The 20,808-nt window shown below is 38.3% G+C and overlaps 1 protein-coding gene across 1 annotated transcript; it reads right to left on the minus strand.

Annotated features, from left to right (window-relative positions):
* Positions 1–127: 127 nt before the first annotated feature.
* itga6a (integrin, alpha 6a) lies at positions 128–20,421 on the minus strand. The gene is made up of 26 exons (XM_054616014.1): positions 20,221–20,421; positions 11,434–11,558; positions 11,269–11,348; positions 10,893–11,154; positions 10,675–10,788; positions 9,420–9,633; positions 9,035–9,228; positions 8,860–8,954; positions 8,308–8,435; positions 8,141–8,230; positions 7,988–8,049; positions 7,731–7,900; positions 6,449–6,592; positions 6,231–6,346; positions 5,746–5,905; positions 4,210–4,296; positions 4,036–4,115; positions 3,858–3,935; positions 3,672–3,774; positions 3,423–3,590; positions 3,230–3,319; positions 2,544–2,651; positions 2,354–2,452; positions 2,129–2,254; positions 1,419–1,543; positions 128–942 (listed from the first exon to the last, which is right to left on the minus strand). Exons 1-25 carry the CDS (start codon positions 20,415–20,417, stop codon positions 1,436–1,438), a joined length of 3,198 nt encoding a protein of 1,065 aa, XP_054471989.1. The 5' UTR covers positions 20,418–20,421; the 3' UTR covers positions 128–942; positions 1,419–1,435.
* Between the last annotated feature and the right edge of the window lie 387 nt (positions 20,422–20,808).

Here is a 20,808-nt window from a genome sequence, read left to right on the forward strand (position 1 = left end):
AAATGGTGTATAAAGATGATCTTAGCAGCCCTACCTTTATGTAGGATTATACTTCTAATGGTAATGAAAAGCCACAGTAGCATCAGTTTTTAAGAATTTTATTACACTTAACAATTCGACAAGTCATTCACATTGAATTGAATCCATAAAACTGACATTGTAGTTTCTATTGACCATCTTCCCTTTGGATTCTTCACAAAGAACAAAAACATCTTAATTCAGTGTTGACCTACAGTACAGTGGATGCTACCTGAATGCCACAACAGTGAGAAGAGGTGAAGAATCAATGAACAGAATTGGACATTAATTCATTATTGTGAAATCATAATGTGCCCAAATGTCATTCCAAAAGGACAATAGAATTTTTGTTGAAACGTACTGAAACTAGACATAAAACAACAGAAAAAAGACACATCTCTTCATTTAATATTTATCTAGGTGAACTTTCCTTGCATAGATTTTCGTCTTTTAGTAAGACGTTACAACTCCACAGAAACAGTAGTAAAGTTTGCCCTTCGTCCATCTGCTCAAGGACACGTGAGACTAAAAAAACTCTTTGGCTGCATGAAATTATTTTCTTATCCAAAAATAAATATACAGTGTGCAGAAGTATTTAAATATATACAAAACTTACAAAAAACATTTCATCATCTTTACAGTGTACAAAAAGAAGACATAAACTCACTGGTGTTCTCCAAGTGAGCAAGAAAAGACAAGGTTCACCCTGTTTGCAGCTTGAGACTGAATAAAAAATCAGGTTGTAGCTGTTTGCAAAAATCATGAGTAACTTTCACTGTCAATCCAATTTGTCATCCACGGCTTTTTTTCAAAAGGGTCAAGCTTGACATTTCCATCGTTATACTCCGGAGTGTCCTTTCTGATCCGCACTGCATGGTAACTGGGGACGCTGTCCTCTTGTTTGGAGCGTTTAAAGAATCCACACTGGGAAGGGAGATTTAAAAAAAAAATGTAATATTAAAAACTGATAAATGTCAGAAATATTCATTCACACTGTAAACAGCAAGAGGAGAGATTTGCAGGAATGTTAAGCATGCGTTGCAGTTTTTTTAAAGGGACGTTTCAAACAGCCAAGCAGTCACAGCGATGTCAGCAGAGGCACCTGCAGAGCAGAGCAGTTACCAAAAAAAGCCTTTCGGTAAGAAAATGCAAAGATTTTTTTAGGGGGGCAAAATTCAGAGACGCATATTGTATGAAAATCAGAAACCTTAAGCACTTTATCAATACAATATTATTATTTTTTTGCATTTTATTTAGTTTATTGAAAATGTTACGGTTTCATCAGCTCAGTACAATATGTGTCTGATGGAATTTTTCTGCGTGAAGTCAGCTGAATTGGCTGTAGAGTGAGTTCATTAGTCAGTGCAGCAGTCACACTCCATGCTGACAGCTGGTTTTACCCTGTTCAGAGCATAAATCAGGCCTCAGCAGAGAGCTTGTCTTTGTCAGAGGGCTGAACATGGATCTCTGCCTTGAGGTACGCAGCATCGTACTCGTCTTTCGATGCTCTCTTGAAGAAACCACACTGAGAGGGAGCAAGTGATGAGGTGTTAAGAGTGACATAATACTCAAGAGATGTTAAGATTTCTTCCATCAAAACACCAGAGAAAATTCCCTTTATTGACATAATACTATAGCTAAAGAATCCAGTGTTGATGCTCAAATTTCACCTGACAAAAACTAAATGTTACTTTGTTTATTGGCAGATACATTGTAACCTACTGAATGCATTATATGAACAAATGATCTGTTGAGTTATTCTAAAATATATTCTATATTTGTTCGTACTGTAATTTGTGGTATAGAGTATAATTTTAATAACAAGTGAAACTGCAATTTTACACAGCCATAATGACACCGTCAAATAATTGATTTGACACCCAAAACAATATATAAAAGCTATTCACATTAATATTAAAAAGAAAGCAAAAATACAATTATTTTTAATCTGTAACCATCAAATAAAAAACAAAAAAGTTTTATTTTTTTTAACTCTCTTGTCTTTTCAGATCTAACATAAGCAGTTCAATAAAGTTTATGTTTTATCTCCTATTTTCATCCTGTATTATAAACATGGGTGATATGAAGGTGTAACATCCGTGTATCTCACCTTCCAGAGCAGAAACACCAACAAAGCCAAAATCAAGATGCCCGCAAGAACAGCCACCAGTATGATCCACCAGGGAACTCCGCTGAGCTGTGCTACTGCACCTTCAGGGGACACCGCCACTGTCACCTGCAATAAAACACCACGACGAGGAAAAACCACGAGAGCAGGTGAGTTAGGACCAAGATAAAACGTTATTAAGATGTTGGTAGCTGTTGAGCTGCTTACATCAGTGTGAGGAGTATTCAGGATCATGTTTTTAGCCTGAGTATGGAGGACGAGTGAGGCCTTCACAACAATGTAGACGTTCGAGATGGAGGCGTAATCCTGTGTGAAAACAAAAACAGAGGCTCAGGTAAGACAGTCATACCAGATCACAGACGAGGCACATGGAACGCATTAAAACACAATGTGTCACCTCAATAAAGGTCGAGTTCCAGAGACGAGATCTCAGCTCAAGCGAAGTACCGTCCAGGCCCTGAAGGGGGCACTTGAGCACCACACATTTGATCCCACTGTCACACGTCTGAGGAGGAGAGTGTCCATTACACATCTGAGCAATCTACAGCTTTATAAACAGTTTTGGATGACATATTTTGTTATTTTACTTGTGTTAAACTGCTATCAGTACACTGTTTTTTGTACATTGATTGTTGGTTTGTAAAAATTCAGAAATAAGTGATAAATGTTCATCACAATTACTCAAGAGCCCAACAGTCCAAACCTCAAAATGATGTGAATACATTGAAATAATTAAAAGGACAAGAAGCAAATCCATTTAAGAAGCTGGATCCAAGAAATTAAATAAATATTTTTAAAAATTGCCAATACATCTGTCAATAGACTAATTGGTTTATTGACTAACCATTTCAGCTGTACTTGTTTGTACTGTTTCATTTTTAACAAAACATAATTTATTGTAAGCTTTTCATATGTTTTGTATGCAAAAATCTGAATTTGCAAAGTAACTATGGGCATGAAAATAAATACTCAAGCACAAGTACCTCACATGTATACTTAAAGTGTGGTACTGGAGTAAATGTAGTTAGTTACATTATATGGCTGTTTATGAACAAACGTGAATACAGCCATATAAAGACTCACCAAAACTTTTTTCTTGTCAGCCAGGGACGACTTTTTAACAACAGTTTTTCTTTCTCCAATTTCACGTTTTGTCCTGGACGCAGAGGCTTCCTGAAAGTACATTTCTTCTCATTAATTCAAAGTGAAACCAAGCCGACTTCAGGCCAATGCTGAATTCACCTTGAGTACATGGAAGTAAAGCTAGAAATACTACCTGGATGTGTTTGAGAGAGTTGATTTCAGACTCAGGAGAGCAAAGGATGTCCTCCGATCCTGTAGAAGTGATCTTTACCAGATACAGAAGCCATTTACCATCTTTGTTCCATTTGGGCCACTGAATATGAAGTGAGGCTTTGACAGAAGACTTCCACAAGTTGTTTATCTGACGGAGAAATCAATATGTTATGATTTCAAAGACTATCAGCAGTGACTTAAAAATCAAAGGTTTGATGAATAAACTTACTCTGAATGAAAAAGTAATCAAACTTCCAATCTCTTCTTCTGTCTTCATGGCACTTTCACCTTTCACAACGCCTCCAAAAGAAACCTGATTGGGGCTGGCTTCCCTGATGAAAACAAGCAAAAATATTAATTTACATCCTATTGTAAGCACTTTATCTGTAGTCAAACATTAGTCTAACAGACTTACCCACTGACCGACAACGGCAATTCAATCAACACTTTGGCCTTCACTTTAACAGGGGCAATATTTTCTTGCACACTTGTACTGCAAGAAAAAAAACACACCAATGTAGTACAATACTTTTATTGATGTCAATGTAAACTTATCTGAAGAAACAGGAAAAGCAAGAAGCAGCAATACTTACGTTTGGAGCTGCAGGTCGATGTCAATCTCCGTGGTGTCCAAAGTGATACCCACAGTGCTCAGGATGATGTAAAATGTAGCCTGGTGCAAAAACAGAAAAAAAAAGAAGAAACATCTCTCACATTTGAAATACAACAACTAGGTGTCAGGATGAACATGTCAAACTGGTCCGTACCTTTGAGTCTCTCTTAAAAGGATTCCCCAGCTCACACTCCGCTTGAGAGCCGTTCACATTGGCTGTGCAGATGATTGGCTTTTCCAGCTGGAAAACAGCACGTAAATAAAAGTACAAATCAAAAACAATTAGTAAATCAGAAAGCATATGTAGTATACAATTGTACGTTTTTTTTGTGGTATTTCATGAAATAATGGCGGTCAATCGGCCATAACCACAACTATTAGATGTGTTTTCCATAAAATTTTGAACTAATATTTGATAGTCAGCTAAATTTTCCTCCAGCCCCCAATAAGGTACACATTTTCACTCATCCAACAATTTATTATTATTTATTATTATTCATGACAAGATACTAAAACTTATCACCAAATCAGTGTCAGTTTACCAGTGCTAACATAGCATGCTTACGTGTTAATATTGTAAATTAATACTCGAGTGAAACTTGGTCATATTTTCACTTTCAAGAAAAGTCCAGGCCCAATGCTAAATCCTAGCATGTTAGCATGGTAATGACAGCGCCACCTGCAGGCCGAATCTTACTTTTTGATTAGAATCGGATTTAATGCACCTAACATTACGCGGGCTAACATGCTAATGTGACCGTGGTTGATCTTCCAGGTGGCTTTCGCGCGTTTTTCAAAAACATTTTGGCCAATCAGCTCAAAATGTTGGAAAACTCTGAGGAGCGCAGTGGGACCAGACTGGGACAGACTGGTTATACTGGGACCAGAGAGGCTAAGTTGACTGGTTATGCACTGAGAATGGACGAGCAAGAAATTTGAACGTGGAGGAGATATAGGAGGACTTCGCGATGCACGAGGTTCACGGTGACGTCAGACAGGTGAGTTCTACAACAAACATAAAAGCAAGATGGCGTTGTGTACAAATATGTGCACTACCCTATATATTTAAACTGTTAAAATCTTTATTGGCTTTAATGTGTTTGAGTTTGTGGCTGAAGCCACTGTTGAGTTTTTATTGTTTATAAATGTTATGTTTTATTCTGCTGTTGATTCTATAAGAAGTCTCAGGTTACTTCATTAATGCTTGTGGTATTGTCCATAAACTTGTTATTATATACTGTCAGGTATTTGGGTTTATCTGATTTAGTTATATCGTCTTTTCTGGATAATTCTGCTGAGGCTACACTAAATTAGGAGGTTGTATATGCTACTTATAATTAATAATACGTTGTATGCACAGGCTGCAAAGTAATAATCTGTTGGTTTGGAGATGAGGACTCATGTTGCACATTTTGAAGCCTTTTTGTGTTCTTTCATTTAATATGTCTATAATATAAACTCATCATCATAACACATGTTTTCTTTACCCTCCCTCCAGCCCTGCTTTCTCTTACAAATATGCAAGGCAGTGTCATTTACTGGTAGCTTACATTTTGACTAACCTATTTTTTTTAACTTTGATTAAAGTTCATTCTTATTTTACTTGCTTTTGAGTAAAATTTATTTTCAGCAGCAGTACTTCTACTTGGTTAAAACATTCCAGTCTCTTTCCATCCCAGGTCTCGCTTACCGTCTGATGTGGGCGCACTCCAGAATAAGACAGTATATCTGGGAACGTCCCCACCAGCTTTGCCTCGTATGCATCGTCTTTATTCATGTTGTTGACCGTCACACGCAGAGCCAAGTCCTTCCTCTCGTAGTTCAGATGAAACACAGGGATGTTGTTTTTGCTGCAAATACACAAAACATATCCACTCATTTTAGGCTGATTTTTATGAAGAAAAAAAACACCCATATGATATATTATCTATAGTTATGTTTTCATATATTAAAATTGTCTTATCTAACTGTTATGGTGGATATTTTATCCAACCATTTACGACTTGTACATCCAGCAGACACTGAGCAACGTACATGTGACTAAAGCAGCATTTTTCTTGTTAATGTAAGTACAAGCTGTTCTATAATTATGATTGATTGTTAAAATGAGCAATGTTGTTTAATGCAGATTTAATCAATGAACGTGACCTCATTTTTAGATCACATTCTACTCACACGGGCAGTGGGGAGTACACATCGAGGCTGCTTTGTTTGTAGAATAGTTTGTACTCCATTTTCAGGTTGCTCCGGCAAATATGATTACCTCCACATCCCTCTTTCACAAAGTTGACCTGCAGCAACAACAAATCACAACAAAACAATGTAAAAACGTTGCTCCCCTGTGAACCTTTTGATGTTAACTTAATAATAAATGTTCTAGTCTGAATGTTTACCTCAATGACGTCTTTGCTCGGTTGAGAGGAGTCTAATATGGGCATGAGTTGAGCGAGGCCGTTCTTCGTCTTCTGTCGTTTAGTACCCACAATTTCTGCAGACACATTGATGGGGATTGAGCGCATCTTGTCCTTAATGTTGTCCTGTGCAAATCAAACACAGCAAACATAGTACGGCGCATTATATTTATTTCTATATGGGTTCTATTGTACAGGAAAATCTTTCTCTGTTTATACTTAAAAATCAATAAAATCAATCCTTTGCTGCAGCATTTTCTGGGCAATACTAACTGCAGTCTGTATCACAACTGGCTCCTGATTGGCTGCTCTCCTCAGCGCTGCCTGAGACGCTCAGTATTTAAATATTCAAGAAGTCCTTACTTTTATCTTGAGACTGTTTTATTAATTTGTTATAATTGTTTTATATATATATATATATTATTTTATTTAAAAAATATATATATATTTACAGGTCTGTTGGGCAGTGGGCCCACCAGAGAATAAACCTTCATAGAGGCAAATAAGGTGGTGAACAAACACATCTGGAATGACCTACACAAACACGACAATGGACATGTTCCTCACACACTCACACCGCATATATATATATATAAAATCATGTTCGTTTCCGTGGTTTTTATTGCCATTGCATGCATGCAAAAAGAGAGTTTCATTCAATATTGATTCATTGATAAATATTTTGGTCTATAAGTGTCAGAAAATTGTGCAAGATCCCGTCTTTTTATTTCCTAAAGCGTTAAATCAACAACTCAAAGCTCAAATATATTTAATACACTATCACATAAGATAAAAAGCAGCAAATACCAACATCTGAGAGTAAGTGGACGATTAATTTTCTGTTGATCAATTAATTGATTAATCAACTTGTAAATATGTGTAGGATTGGTTTAAGAAGCTGAGAAAGTGGATTTGTTTCATTCGTAAGAAAAAAAATTTGTAGCAACGCATCTGAGCACACCACATATTATGTTTTAATAAATTTATTGTCACAGGAAACATAGTTTATTATTGTCACATTATTGTTTCCTGTGACAATAATAAACTATGTTTCCTGTGACAATAAATTTATTAAAACATAATATGTGGTGTGCTCAGATGCGTTGCTACAAAAATACCTAAATATACCTCTCTGTTTTACTAGCAACAACATATTTTTGAAGCAGTATTTGAGCTTAACAGGCACACATTGTCCCTGACTGTTAATCTCTGAGTAGAATTTATCCTACAAATGTGATTTAAGTAAGGGGGAGATTTGTCTCACTTTTAGTTTGGCTGTTAACTTGATGCATGACTTCTGGTTTTGGCCGCGGAGGTCCAAGGTGCCATTGAGCTGGTAGTCTGTTTCGGTATGGGATTTGTTCAGGAACATCACTCTGGAGGGCAGCCCGTGTTTCCTGCGATCTCCGTCCGCCTCAACGGAGTAGCCGATAGCTGCAGTGAAGAAGGAAGCATAAAAAATTTAGTGAACAAATCTTTGATTTGTATAAGAAGATGGTTTCTTTTCAGCATTTCACCTACTTAGTCTGGGGTTGTAAGATGCAGTGTTTGCTTTCCAGGTGAAGCACGCGTCCACTGTGAGGCTAAGAACAGGACATGGATTTGTTTTTAACAACAACAGAGGACATTTTAACTATGAGGTCTGTTTAAATGAAAGAATGTTAGAGCTCCTACCAAATGCTGTTACCACAGGTTTTGATTGTAAGGTCAATTTCCCGTGGAGATATTTTGACATCTCTCCTGATGCTAATGACTGGCCGTGCCCTGAAATAAAGGTTGATAAATGAGGTTGTGGTAGAAATCATCAGGGTTTGAATTTCCTTATAATGGGTAATAATTACCTGTAAATTAGGGCTGTGTCCGACAGAGAACCCACAGCCACGTCTGGATAAGAGTTACTGTCCAAGTCCATGTTCCCTGCCAGAGAATATCCAAAGAGGCGCATGTTGTGCTCTTTTCCTGAAAGGATCTGTAATGACAGAGGAAAAATACAAGAAAGAATTAGGGCTTCTTGATCAGCTAAATTATAAAATAACATAACATTGAAGTGTTAGGTTTAGTATCAGGAGCCAAAATGAGTTTAAGACTTTTGACAGCAAGTACTTCAATAACTCTGGGTTCCAGAGCAAGACTATGTATCAATGCCATTGAAATGCTTGATGGATCATTACAGTGAGTCCCTGTCCACAGGAAGGTCCAGACAACTGAATGTCTTGAATATTTGTTCAGAAATGATGTTTTGGCCACATGGGGGCAGCATAAATATGCTGTGAAAACAACACTGACAAATGACCAGCTTTAAAACCCTAGGTATATAATATCTCTATGTGATTTTCTTGTTAATATGAAAATATTGATTACAGCCACTTGAAACAGAGCTCCAACAAGCCGACCTGTGCAGGGCTGGTTTTGATTCCTTCTTTAGAGCCGTGATATATGTAGACTTTTCCTGCACCGCCGTCATCATGAGGAGCTCCAATGGCAATGTCTGCATGAGAAACAAACCAGTTTATATGACAGAGACTGATGGAGACACATAAATAAGCTACAAAATGGCTGCTAAATTACCTTCATATGAGTCTTGATTGATATCTCCGATGCTTTCGACTGCCAGTCCAAACATGGAGTCTTTGGTCCCATTTAGACGAACAGGAGTGATACTTTCCCAACTTCTGTCCTGGTTGATGTAAACGTAAACAGCTCCTCCAACGTCTCTGTCCTTCATGTAGAACTGAGGGGCTCCCACAACTAAGTCTTGCCATCTGAATCAAAGATGGGAGAAAAATATTTACAAATTTCATTACAGAATATAAACAAAATGAAGAACTGAATGAAATTATAAATTAGAAGCAAATAAGATACCACTGTAATAAAAAGGAAGTCAGGTCTGAAGTTAAATTAGATTAATTATTCTTATACCAAAGCAGAATATAGACACTGAAAAGTTCCCTACCCGTCACCATTCAGGTCAACCACGGCCACGTCGTAGCCAAACGAGGACCCGAGTCCTGGCCCGCGCAGAGTTTGATTCACCAAAAGTCTGGAGGAGGTCTCGCTCTTTTTCCTCAACAGGACCACAGCTCCACTATGATTGGCTCTGGGTGCTCCAGCCACCACCGTCAGGCCACGACTCCTGATGATGCTGTGTCCCGAATCGAGGGAGAATCCTTAAGTGTGAGAGATGTTGTATGAAATAAATATATTTTTTTTACACTGAAGAAAAGTTAGATTTTTAACCCCTTTTCTCACTAATTTGGAAAAGTGAGACGAAGACAACCACTTCTCTTTGCAGCACTTTCTTCAGTTCAGAGGGGCGGCAGACAGATTAATAATGTAATCCTTTCTCTATGCAGTTGCCCTGACGAACCACTAGGAGACACTAGTGCAGCATCAGCAACAATATGTCTATACCTGAAAATTATGTTTATTGCAGCGGTTCCAAAACTATATCTGTCATGCCCCCTCTTCACCAGCCAGAAATGTAATCAACGGGTGACAATACTTTGTAAACTTCCAACAAAGAGAGTGAAGAGTAATTGAATTTAAAAAATATAATCAAGAACCTGGTCACGGTATATTCTTCCACTGGCGTGAATGTAAATAGGGAGGACAAAAAAAAGAAACGTACCTCAAAATGCATGAACATTATAAACTGGCAGAGCTGTGTTGAATTGCAACAGATTGTTCAGGTGTGCCTAATAATGTGGCGATTATGTGTGTTTTTGGTCAGTTTATGCCTTTATGGGACAGACAGTATGGAAATATTTTTATTTCATATTTTTGGGGGTATTTTTATCATTCTCAAATGATCAGATTAAAATACTTTTTCACAACATACAGACTTGTTATAGCAGCAACACCACAGGTGGAGCTAATAACATTAGTGATGGATCAATTCCAGCAATCAATACAATGCAGCAATTGATTATGTTATCAGTTAAACCTGTGATTGACAAGTCAAAATATCTGCTCTGAGAACAGTCCGTCCATTCAACTTTAGCTTCACTCCAAACGTCCCCTCTGATCATCTGTCTTCAGCAGTTGCTATAATGTTGCACTAATGTTGAGGCAAAGCTAGAAATGACATCAGTAAAACATTTCTCATGCCAAACTCGTAACGTAATAATAAAGTAACCACAGTGCATTGCTGAGCAAACAGGATACAAGTTACCCACAAATATAGCTTTGTTTTGTGTGTTGAAACCCACCGAGGTAGCTGTTGGCTCGTACAGGCTCAAGCTCATCTCCAACTTCATACGGGCCGTCATCGTACACTTCCATCTCTATCAAAGTGTTGTTCTTTTGCTCCACTCGAACTATGCCTGCAGACGTGTTATTTTCATAATAAAAAACACAAATATTCCATAAGTCATTTTAACAGAGTCATTAAATATTGTTATTCACTGTGTGTGTGGTTGTTAGTGACCTTTCCAGTTGTAAGCTCCCGGTGCTCCAAACACCACGTAGTGGTAGTCCTTGGTGAAGGTGGCAGCCAAACCCTGCTGGCAGGATCCAAACATGTCATGGCCTCTCGCTCTGCCCTTACAGAAGTTCCAGTTACCTCCGTCCTCATCGGATAACGAGTCGATGGTCAGGTCCTGACTCAGGACATAACAGCGCCCGGTGATGTCCCGGTACTCCCGAGGCGTGTTCACAAACAAGCGCCTCTGATAGCGATGAGCACAAGTCTGAAATTTCAAAAAAACAGAGGAGTTTAAGTTCATACCTCAGTAGCCGATAAGACCACACCAGGACTGGATGTTAATGGGAACGCTGGTTCCCAGGTGCTCAGTGTGACTCACCACAATCTTTCCCCCAGGCCCCTGGCTCTGAACCGTCACCCCCATCCACTGATTCTCCTTGTTCTCTACACTTATGTCCTCTTTCAAAGACAAGATAAAGATTTAAGCATTTATATTCATATATTTGGGAACTGTAATGTATATGCAGACAGACAGACAACTCACCTTCACTATCAAATTCAATCCGCTCACAATCGTTGGACTGAGTGATTTCACATTTGTAAAGGCCTCCTGTGATGTTGGCTGTCTGTTTTCCCAAAGCTCTGGCTCTGGGTGCTCCAATCAATAGCCTGAAGAAAAAAACAATGTTAACAAACTTTTGTTTTCTGAAGTAAACAATGTATTGCTATGTACTGAGGTGTCTTTTTGGGGGTTTTTTTAAGAAGCTATCAGCTACACCTTCAGACATGTATGTGGGAAGTTCGACAATGACAGTGACAGAAATAGCATTTCCTGTCTATAAAAATTTGCATTTCGCCGGGTGTTATCTTGAAAAGCTCATTGTGGCTGCTGTTAGCAGGGCAATAGGTTCACTTTTAATTTCTCCATCTGACTGTCAAAGTTGCCAGAAACAGTCAAAAATTATAGGAAACAGCCAACTGACAATAAAAGCTGACATCTGTGTCAGATTAACAAAATACATGTCGTTGAGCTGCAAGTTTATCTTTAATTATGAATAATTATTAAATTGGTGACAAATTAAAGGAAAAACATGACTTTTCTCCATATAGGAAGAAGAGGAGTTGCTCTGTCTCAAATAGCTCCTATGTGAGAGAGTGAAGAATTGCTTGGATAAATGTGAAGAATGCAGGAGACCCCCATCCAGACTAATGAATGGCATGGTCCAGTATGTCAAAGACCATACTAGGGTCTAAATGCTACAAGAAAAAGCCAAAAACCAGGAGGATGTGAGATTCAACACCGCAAAAAGCTCTTAAAATAACACAATTTAAGCCAACAACAACAGTTGGTTAACAGGATAACCTGTTTGTCCAGAAGTCGTACTACATACTAATACTAGGGTTTTTTTTGGTATAGTACTATTAGTGTTCACACTGAATATGAGCTATACTCAAACCAGACAGAAGGAAGACTAAATCTGTTTGTAAGTTTAATTTGTAAAGTTACAGTTTGATGGACGCTGCATGTTGCAAACGTTGTGTCATTTCCAATTAGTATATAGTGTTTTTAGTTGTTTTTTTTAATACGAACTGCTAAAACTAAAACTTTAAGTCTGTGGAATTAATTTGGGACACAGCGCAAACGAGTGTCTCTGAGCAGCTAAATGCCAACATCAAGGGGCTCATAATGACAATGCTAACAGGCCACCTTTCTATATTAGCATGTTAGCATGCTAAGTATGTTTTAAGAAGCGTTTTAACAGATGATTCTGACTCAAGCAAGTCCTTCCAGAGCCTGTAAATGCTCTGTCCCCTCTGGTACGATTACTTAATAATAGTAAATATTAATGGACATAAAGCTGTTTCTCTATATTCCTTTGGTTATTGCACGTATTGCATATTTTGCAGGAAGGAAGATATAAGGTGTTAAAAAAGTGGTTGTGTACAAAAAGCTGTTGTAGTTTATGATAAGAAACAAAACTTCTATATGAGACAGTAGATTATTGCCCTCTCGTCATGCTGAGGTCAAAGAAGCAATGAGGCAGACTATTTTCAGCATGTTCACTTCAACCATAGTTCACTGACAACAGCTTCGTCCCTAAATCCACATCATCATGCAGTGTCAGCAAGCATGCAGAAGCGATGTGTTTCTAGTACGGTGACAGCAGACACAGGGATGATTTACTCATCAACTTCTCTTTCACAAAGTAATTCAAGGACTAGACAAAACAATCAAAGATATCGCTAATGTTATGTGACTTTCAAATTAAGTAAAGTCGCAATATTTGTGAATTTGTACTTTTGAATGAAATATCATCAATGCCCTGGGACATGACTCACTCAACAAAACGATAATCTACTTTGGTTACAGCAGGCTTAGTTGTGAATTATGTAGTTGTCTCTTTGTGAATTATCACATGCCTTTACTTCAAAAGAACAGCCTATGTTGAATACACTTCCTGTAAGTCGCTTTGGATAAAAGCGTCTGCTAAATGACTGTAATGTAATGTAATGTAATGTAACAGAATTGGATACCTGAAATGTGTTTAGTTTATCCTGCGTACTGAGAAATCAACGGAGGATTTTCTCTCGTAGAATAAAAGTCCACTTGTTGATGAAATCATCTCATATTAGATTACATTTCTGCTTTCACAACTTAGTTCATACTTTTGTAATTGACCTTTCAATTTACACGACATCCTGTCAGCAGTTGACCGTTAGCTGATCCCCATAACTTTTTTTCTTTTAAGGCACTTACACAGTTTATATGATAATGGAGACATGTTTGCCACTTGGTTTTCTTAGTAACTGTTTAAACAATTAGGTCCCTAATTTCAGACAAAAACAAACAAAAGCAGGCTTCCCACTTATAGCTGGCAACCGCCAATTTTTGTCAGCTGTAATGACAACTGTCCCTCTCAGACCTGTTGCTAGCTACGTAATTAGGCTAACTTAATTTAGCTCTTTGACTTGGTTATAAACGTTTTCAATCTTTTCAACTGAGGCTGTTTTAAATAAATAAAAAAGTGATGGGTCAAACTTGTATAGCTGCGTTATTATCATGCATTTTAAGGGAAGAGATGGCATGGCTATCTAACATCTCAAACTATATATATCTAAACTTTGACACACAACTGACTTGAAATGACTCACAAGGTACTTATGAAGAGAGAGTTGCTTGGTTTTGGACTTGTGTCATAAGACTTAAAAATGTTCTGCCATCATCAGTCGCTAATGAATGGTTAGCACAAATCAATTTTTTCAACCCAGAAGAAATGTCTGATAAGTCTACAAAAGATTTTTCACACTATACAAGAATAGTATAAATAGTGTAGTATGATGTCAAAACTACCAAAATATGAGATATTTTCTTTGTTTTAAATTTCCTTTGATGTGAAGGTTAAAATATTGCAAAAAGCACATGTCACAGTGTTTAGCTGAACTATCACGTGTGAGCTCACTAGCTTACTTACTGAGTAGGAATTTTCTCAAAGGCCTGAGAGGAAATCCTCTCCAGCCTTTTCTCTGCAGTTCTGTCAGTAACCTATTGATCTTCGGGATGGTCCCCGTGGCCCTTCATTTGTTAAACAAGACTCTTCTGACGGAGGAGGACTGATGTGAGACTGAAGACCAAATCCTCTCCTCAAACAAAGCCCAGTGAAATGCAAATACAAACAGAGCCTATACAAAGTTGGCTTCAGTTTGACACTTTAGCTTCTGCGCTTCAGTAGTTTAGCCCTACAAGCACCTCAGAACATTAGAAACATTGACGACGCTGTTGTTTAATATTAGGCAAACCGAATAATATTTTCCAAACCAACACTACTGCAATCTACTGCCTCAGAAATAACCTCAGAGTTTAACCAATAAATTAAATTGGATTGCTTAAGATTTAGAGTAACAGTTTATAAGTCGATCAACGGTGAAATTAATCAGCAATTATTTAGATAATCAGTTAATAATTTTCGGATTTTCAAGCACAAATGACAAATATTTGCTGGATCCGGCTTCTCTAATGTCAAGATTTGATTCTTTATGGTAAACAGAATATCTTTTGTCAAATACAACAAGCTATATCGATTATTATTATTAGTCACATTACTATCCCTATTTTCATGGCTATAATTCTACTGTAATAATTGCTGCTGTTATTATAAGTAGTCTTATTATATGAATCATTTATGTCATATACATTGAATGTGTTGTATCTAAGAACTGTTATGCTGCTCATTCTGTACACATGACATCTATTGCATTCTGTCCATCCTGGGAGAAGGATCCCTCCTCTGTCGTTCTCCCATAGGTTTCTTCCTTTTTTCTCCCTGTTAAAGGGTTTTTTAGGGGAGTTTTTCCTGTGCCGATGTGAGGGAAGGACAGAGGATGTCGCATGTGCACAGATTGTAAAGCCCTCTGAGGCAAATTTGTAATTCACCTCCGACTGGGAAATTTCGTCACAAATCTTTTACAAATTTCTGACATCTTATAAAGAAAACTATTAAGGAGGATTTTATCAAAGTAATTGTTAGTGGGAAACATATTTAGATTTATCAGGCTGCCCCTCTTAGTCAGTTTATCAATTGTTTTGGTCTTAGTCGACTAAGATTTCATTAGGCAATAAGTCATACTTTATGCTTTTTAATGCTGAATGACTTATTTTTAAGAAACATGTGATCACATCTCTGGTAAACAAGATTTAAAGTGGTGCTTTTGTGTGATTCTATGTGGAGAAACTCAGTTTTACAGATCTGTTGATTAAATCAACTAATCATGTGAGTCGACTGAACATTTCTTAGGTTGAGGACAGCCATGTCGCATTCGTTTATGCAGGAAAACACCAGATTTATGAAGAGACAGTAACACAGGTGAAGAAAACCACCTCCAAATAAACAGCACAGCTACTCTGGAGAGTGACAGTTGTAGAATTTAGCAAGTAGCTGAGGGGAAACATTGACATTGACATGTCACACGTCCGCCAGCAAACTCAAGTATTTTTAGTTTAAAAAAAGAAAAGACTCAATTCCTGTTTTTAATTTCACTTTCTGCAGCAGAAATGAATGCAATGTTTGCTTGTGATGATAATATAAACTCTGAGGATGTAGCTATAGATTAGTTAGAAACCTTCTCGTAACATCAAACTGTCCTGACAAGAGTGGGATTTACCAAAACTGCAGACTGTTTTCTTTACACTATAACTACTACTACTGCAGTAACAGCCAGGCTACAGCGTGAAACCACGTCCCATCATGCAGCGTGTCTTGCAGTGCAGCGTCAATGGGAATACACAGTGACTGGTGTGGGTTTACAGAGTGATTTCACTGGTCTTTGTTAACAGATGTGGTCCAGTGTTCCCACAGCTGTGCACTCAAAGCCACAAGAACCGCTGCAGCTGTTCTAACTGTTTCAGTTCACACACACACACACACACACACACACACACACACACACACACACACACACACACACACACACACACACACACACACACACACACACACACACACACACACACACATACTTTGATTGGTTGACCTGTGATTGGCTGAGTACACATCACAGAAGAAGTCATGAATATTCACTACAGATACAGACTAACTTTAGGTAAAGAATAAAGTTTAAACCAAAGACTAAGTCGCCCATTTTAACTGTTTATTAACCATATTGTAGGCAACACAATCTCTTTCGAACACCAGCGTGAAGTTTGACTGGAATGTCACGACTGATGATTCACTGATGCGTTTAATCTATCAGGTTACGTGGGCACAGATGGCCGTGCATGTCCAGTCAAATGTCTGTTTTTCTCTGATTTCATTCAGAGGATGTTATAACTGCATCATTAACCTAACACATCATTCATGGAGGAGGCATCCAGTTGCTCCGTTGCACAATGATGCATCTTCTTGTTTCTTCCTGTCATCACAAACCAATGTGACATTAATGATAAAGACCGTGACAATCAAAGTTTTGCTTTCAATGAACCCATTTTAGGAACGACATGGTGAGAGTGGCACACATGGTTGTAAGCAATATGAGTTAAAAATCACTGTAATCACTGACAGGATGAAAAGCCAGTTGGGGTTTGACATTAGGGGAATTCAATCGATCTACTAGTCACACATGTTGTTCACCAAACATATTCAGTGTTTAGAAAAGACTTCTCTCTTCACATGTAATGTATTAAAATCAGATTAATATACACAGTGACAGCCGGTAGAGTCTTACAGCTGCTAGTGATCATCAGAAACGTCTTCGTATAAGAACAAAAGAGACAGACGCAGATGTGTGTGACGCATTGCCGGCTTCAATGTGCCTCACAGCTTTAAGTTAGACCGGGCTGTTCATTACCTACTTCTGTCTGCTCTACTGAGCTTTCACTTGACTTGGCTGGCTGAAAATCTGAGGATCACATGAGGATTTAGAGCTGGGGTGAGGGAGCCGCTGTCAGTTACAATAACCTGCAGCGTTTTTATACAGTAACACAGACTCCATGTGTTTTCAACCAGGAAGTGAGATGAAAACAAGGCGGACAATTATAGCTAGGGCTGCAACTAAGGGTTGACATCAACCAGGCGGCTGTGGCGTAGTGGAGAGCAAAGTAGTTCTCCATTCAGAGGATCGGTGGTTTGATACCCGGCTTCGGCAGTCGATGTGTCCTTGGGCAAGACACTTAACCCCAAGTTGCTCCTGAAGGCTTGCCATCGGTGTGGACTGGATGATGAATGTTAGTTAGTCTGATGGTGGCACCTTGCATGGTAGCCCTGTCATCAGTGTGTGAATGGGTGAATGATATGTAATATACTACTGATTGTAAGTCGCTTTGGATAAAAGCGTCTGCTAAATGACTGTAATATAATGTAATGTAATGTAACCAGCCAACCAGTTGTCTGAAACAATTACTTATTCATTAGTCAGAAAATTTACAGTTACGGCGGATTAATAGCAAACTATTTTTATTAATTGTATGAGTCTCTCTTTAAGCAAAAAATGCCAAACCCTTAATCATGAGGATTTGTTGCTTCTCTTTGTCTAGTTTGATCATAAACTGAATATTTCTCTGTTTTAGACTGTTGGTCAGACAACAAGAACATTTGTCATCTTGGGCTTCAGGAAATTGTGAAATCATTTTTCCCACTCTTTTTTGATATTCTTTGGTTGGAAAAGGGCACTTTTTTATAGGCAACAATAGCTTCTATTGTTGCCTATAAAACAGTGCCCATTTCAAGTTCCCAGAAACTGGTGTGACGTCTTAAGAAGAATCTTTTGTCCAAAACATATTCCGTTCATCATCATCATATCATATATGAAAAGAAAAGCGGTACATCTTCACATTGGAGATGTCAGAACAAGCTGTTCCTTAAAAAAATATCGTCAAGTGTTGCCAATTATTTTCTTTCAATCAAATAATCAATTGTGCCCTTTATCACTTTTAATTTAACAGTTACTGTGTGTAACTTTTAACTGGTTACACGAAAGTCAAAATTGTATACTGATGCCTATATATAAGTTAACAAAACCATCAGCAAGAAGATTGGCTACATACATTTATTAATTTATTAATGATATGAAATCATGCAGATGATCATCCAAATTCAACACAAAATGAAAGTTCCTTGTAGTAGCTTTAAGCAAACTTAAGCATAAGCCAAAAATAGCAAACCTATGCAATGATGCCGTTTGTTTCTGTTCTGAAGTCGCAGCTTTTGCACACCTTGGCAAATTTTGTGTAGTATTTGGTAAAACTGCAGCAGCTTCCTCAGAGATCATCATGTAAGCGATGTGAATCTTCACTCTGCTCTTACTTTTACTGGCTGAAAACCAAATATCAGACCAGTGTCACATTTCGAGCCTCTGTTTGTCCAACAAATAGGACTTTCTCCTGCCACTTCTCAACTCTGACGAATGTAAAAGTGCCTCTTTTCAGAATGCAGGCTTGGCACAAAAGAATCCTTGTAAAAAAAGACAGCTTTGACTTATCTCGACTAATACACTCATAACACCTTTAGCTGCCATGGCACAATAGTCAAAACACTTATTAGATAAAATTCCACAAGTTAAGACTAATCTATGAGATATCTCTCCATGTCCCGTTATCAGGGCTCGTCATCTGTTCCTTCTGTTTCTCGACATGCTGCTGCAGGACCCTTTGCCTGCTGCATGCCGCCCAATGCTGGTCACAGGCTTTGACATGCCTCCCCCTCTCCTCACTACTCCCCCGTTACAATTGGGTTGCAGGTTGATCAGGCTCACTTTTCTGTTCCCTCAGGGCTGGCCAAGGGAAACTATTTACTGTAGTGCAAACATGATAGCTTTATCAGAAATCCTTTAAATGCTTCTTCACAATATAACCGCTGTTTTGGCACAATTTGAAAACATGCGTGCCCTTGTTAATTTGTGCATGAATGAAATATGCGACAGTTGAGAATAGGGTGCATTAGTCAACTTGCAATTAACACTTACTGAAGGCATTTCTTTGCAGTACTTTTCTTAAAACAAACTTTACAGGTAAAACTGTTGTGTGGTATAAAGAACACCTGCTTATCCCTTTCTGTTTAACAGTTATACAGAGAACCACACCAAACACCACTCATTAATGGGAAAGTACAGATATTAACAGAAAAAAATCGAAATGTAACACTTGCGCTGAATACTTTGAGGAAAAGGCTGGGACCACCAACACAGATTTAAATATCATACAAATATCTTGGGCAAAAACAAACCTTTATCGATTAAGATATCAATTATTATTATTACTTTTTTATTATTAGTGAACAGCAATCTTATCATAATTAGAAATGCTACTCGGAGAATCACCTCTTGTCTTGTTGTCTTGACAAAATAGTATATATAACAACTGATTAATCGACCAACAGTTGCAACATTACAGCTCTCCTCTCAGTGCTCCTACAGTTTGACTTTACAGGCACATTTGCATCACAGTTGTAACCATTGTGTATTCACTTGTTGTCTCTAGACTCCTGACCATTTTATATTCAAAGCACCATGGGGAGACTGCTATTGAGAATCAGAACAAAACAGAGAAGATTCACTGTGGGCTTTAGTAGAAAACTACTACAGTAATTGTATAGGTTGCAACAATGCCTGGCATCATAACCAGAGGAAGGAAATCCTGAAAAGGCAGAATCCAGTATGTCTCCTGCACAGGATAAGCTTATTTAGACAAAGACTTTAAGATAAGGATCTTATTAAAGTTAAGATGGACTTAAGTCAGTAATTTGCATGAATCTGTCCTGTCAGGTGCATGTTTAGAGTACAATCACATACAGATGAAGAGCCACCAGAGCAGTAAAGGAGTACAGGGAAACACATCACTCACATTCTTTTATCCGGGTTGAGCTGCCGGTGCATGGCGAGGGAAAACCCAAACAGGCTGCCCGGCTCTCCGTCTTTCCTGATGACATGATCGGTGTCAAGGTTGAAGGCCAGCACCAAAGTTGACTCCATAAAATGAGAATAAAAGAAAAGTGCAAGATGAAGCGCAGAGGGTCTCCCCTGCCGCTGCAGCAGCATCATCGCAGCGCCGTCCAGATCAGTACAGTAGTCCGAAGTTCCAGAGCCGCTGACCCCGCTGCTGCTCTCCGCTCTGCCCGGTGTCGTGTGACTGAAGGCTGCCGCTGGTTCTTCATCCCGCCGGGCTCAGCGCTCCGGCTCCACAGCGCCCCCTCCGGCCACCAGCCGACAGTACTATTGAGGGAAGTAAAGGGACAGTATATCATTCTTATAATATATATTTGAAGTATGTTATCATAAAGCCAGTGGTAATAGCAAATAGATGATGAATAGATAATGCATGTATGTGTCTTTTTATATTGGACACTGTATGCACTGCATTCATTTATATCATTTTATCTTTACACTAATATAGTCTGGATTTTTCAGTATCAGTCAAAAGTTTGGACACACC

Source organism: Anoplopoma fimbria, chromosome 16, assembly GCF_027596085.1.
Source record: "Anoplopoma fimbria isolate UVic2021 breed Golden Eagle Sablefish chromosome 16, Afim_UVic_2022, whole genome shotgun sequence".
NCBI classification, from domain to species: Eukaryota; Metazoa; Chordata; class Actinopteri; order Perciformes; family Anoplopomatidae; genus Anoplopoma; species Anoplopoma fimbria.

Excerpts from the sequence above, each read along its gene's own strand:
- itga6a (XM_054616014.1), bottom strand. The coding sequence starts at position 20,417 with ATGATGCTGCTGCAGCGGCAGGGGAGACCCTCTGCGCTTCATCTTGCA. Across the intron at positions 6,593-7,730 it reads AGTTAACAGCCAAACTAAAA|GACAACATTAAGGACAAGAT; the intron begins GTGAGACAAATC and ends TGATTTGCACAG. Across the intron at positions 3,320-3,422 it reads ACTCTCTCAAACACATCCAG|GAAGCCTCTGCGTCCAGGAC; the intron begins GTAGTATTTCTA and ends ATGTACTTTCAG.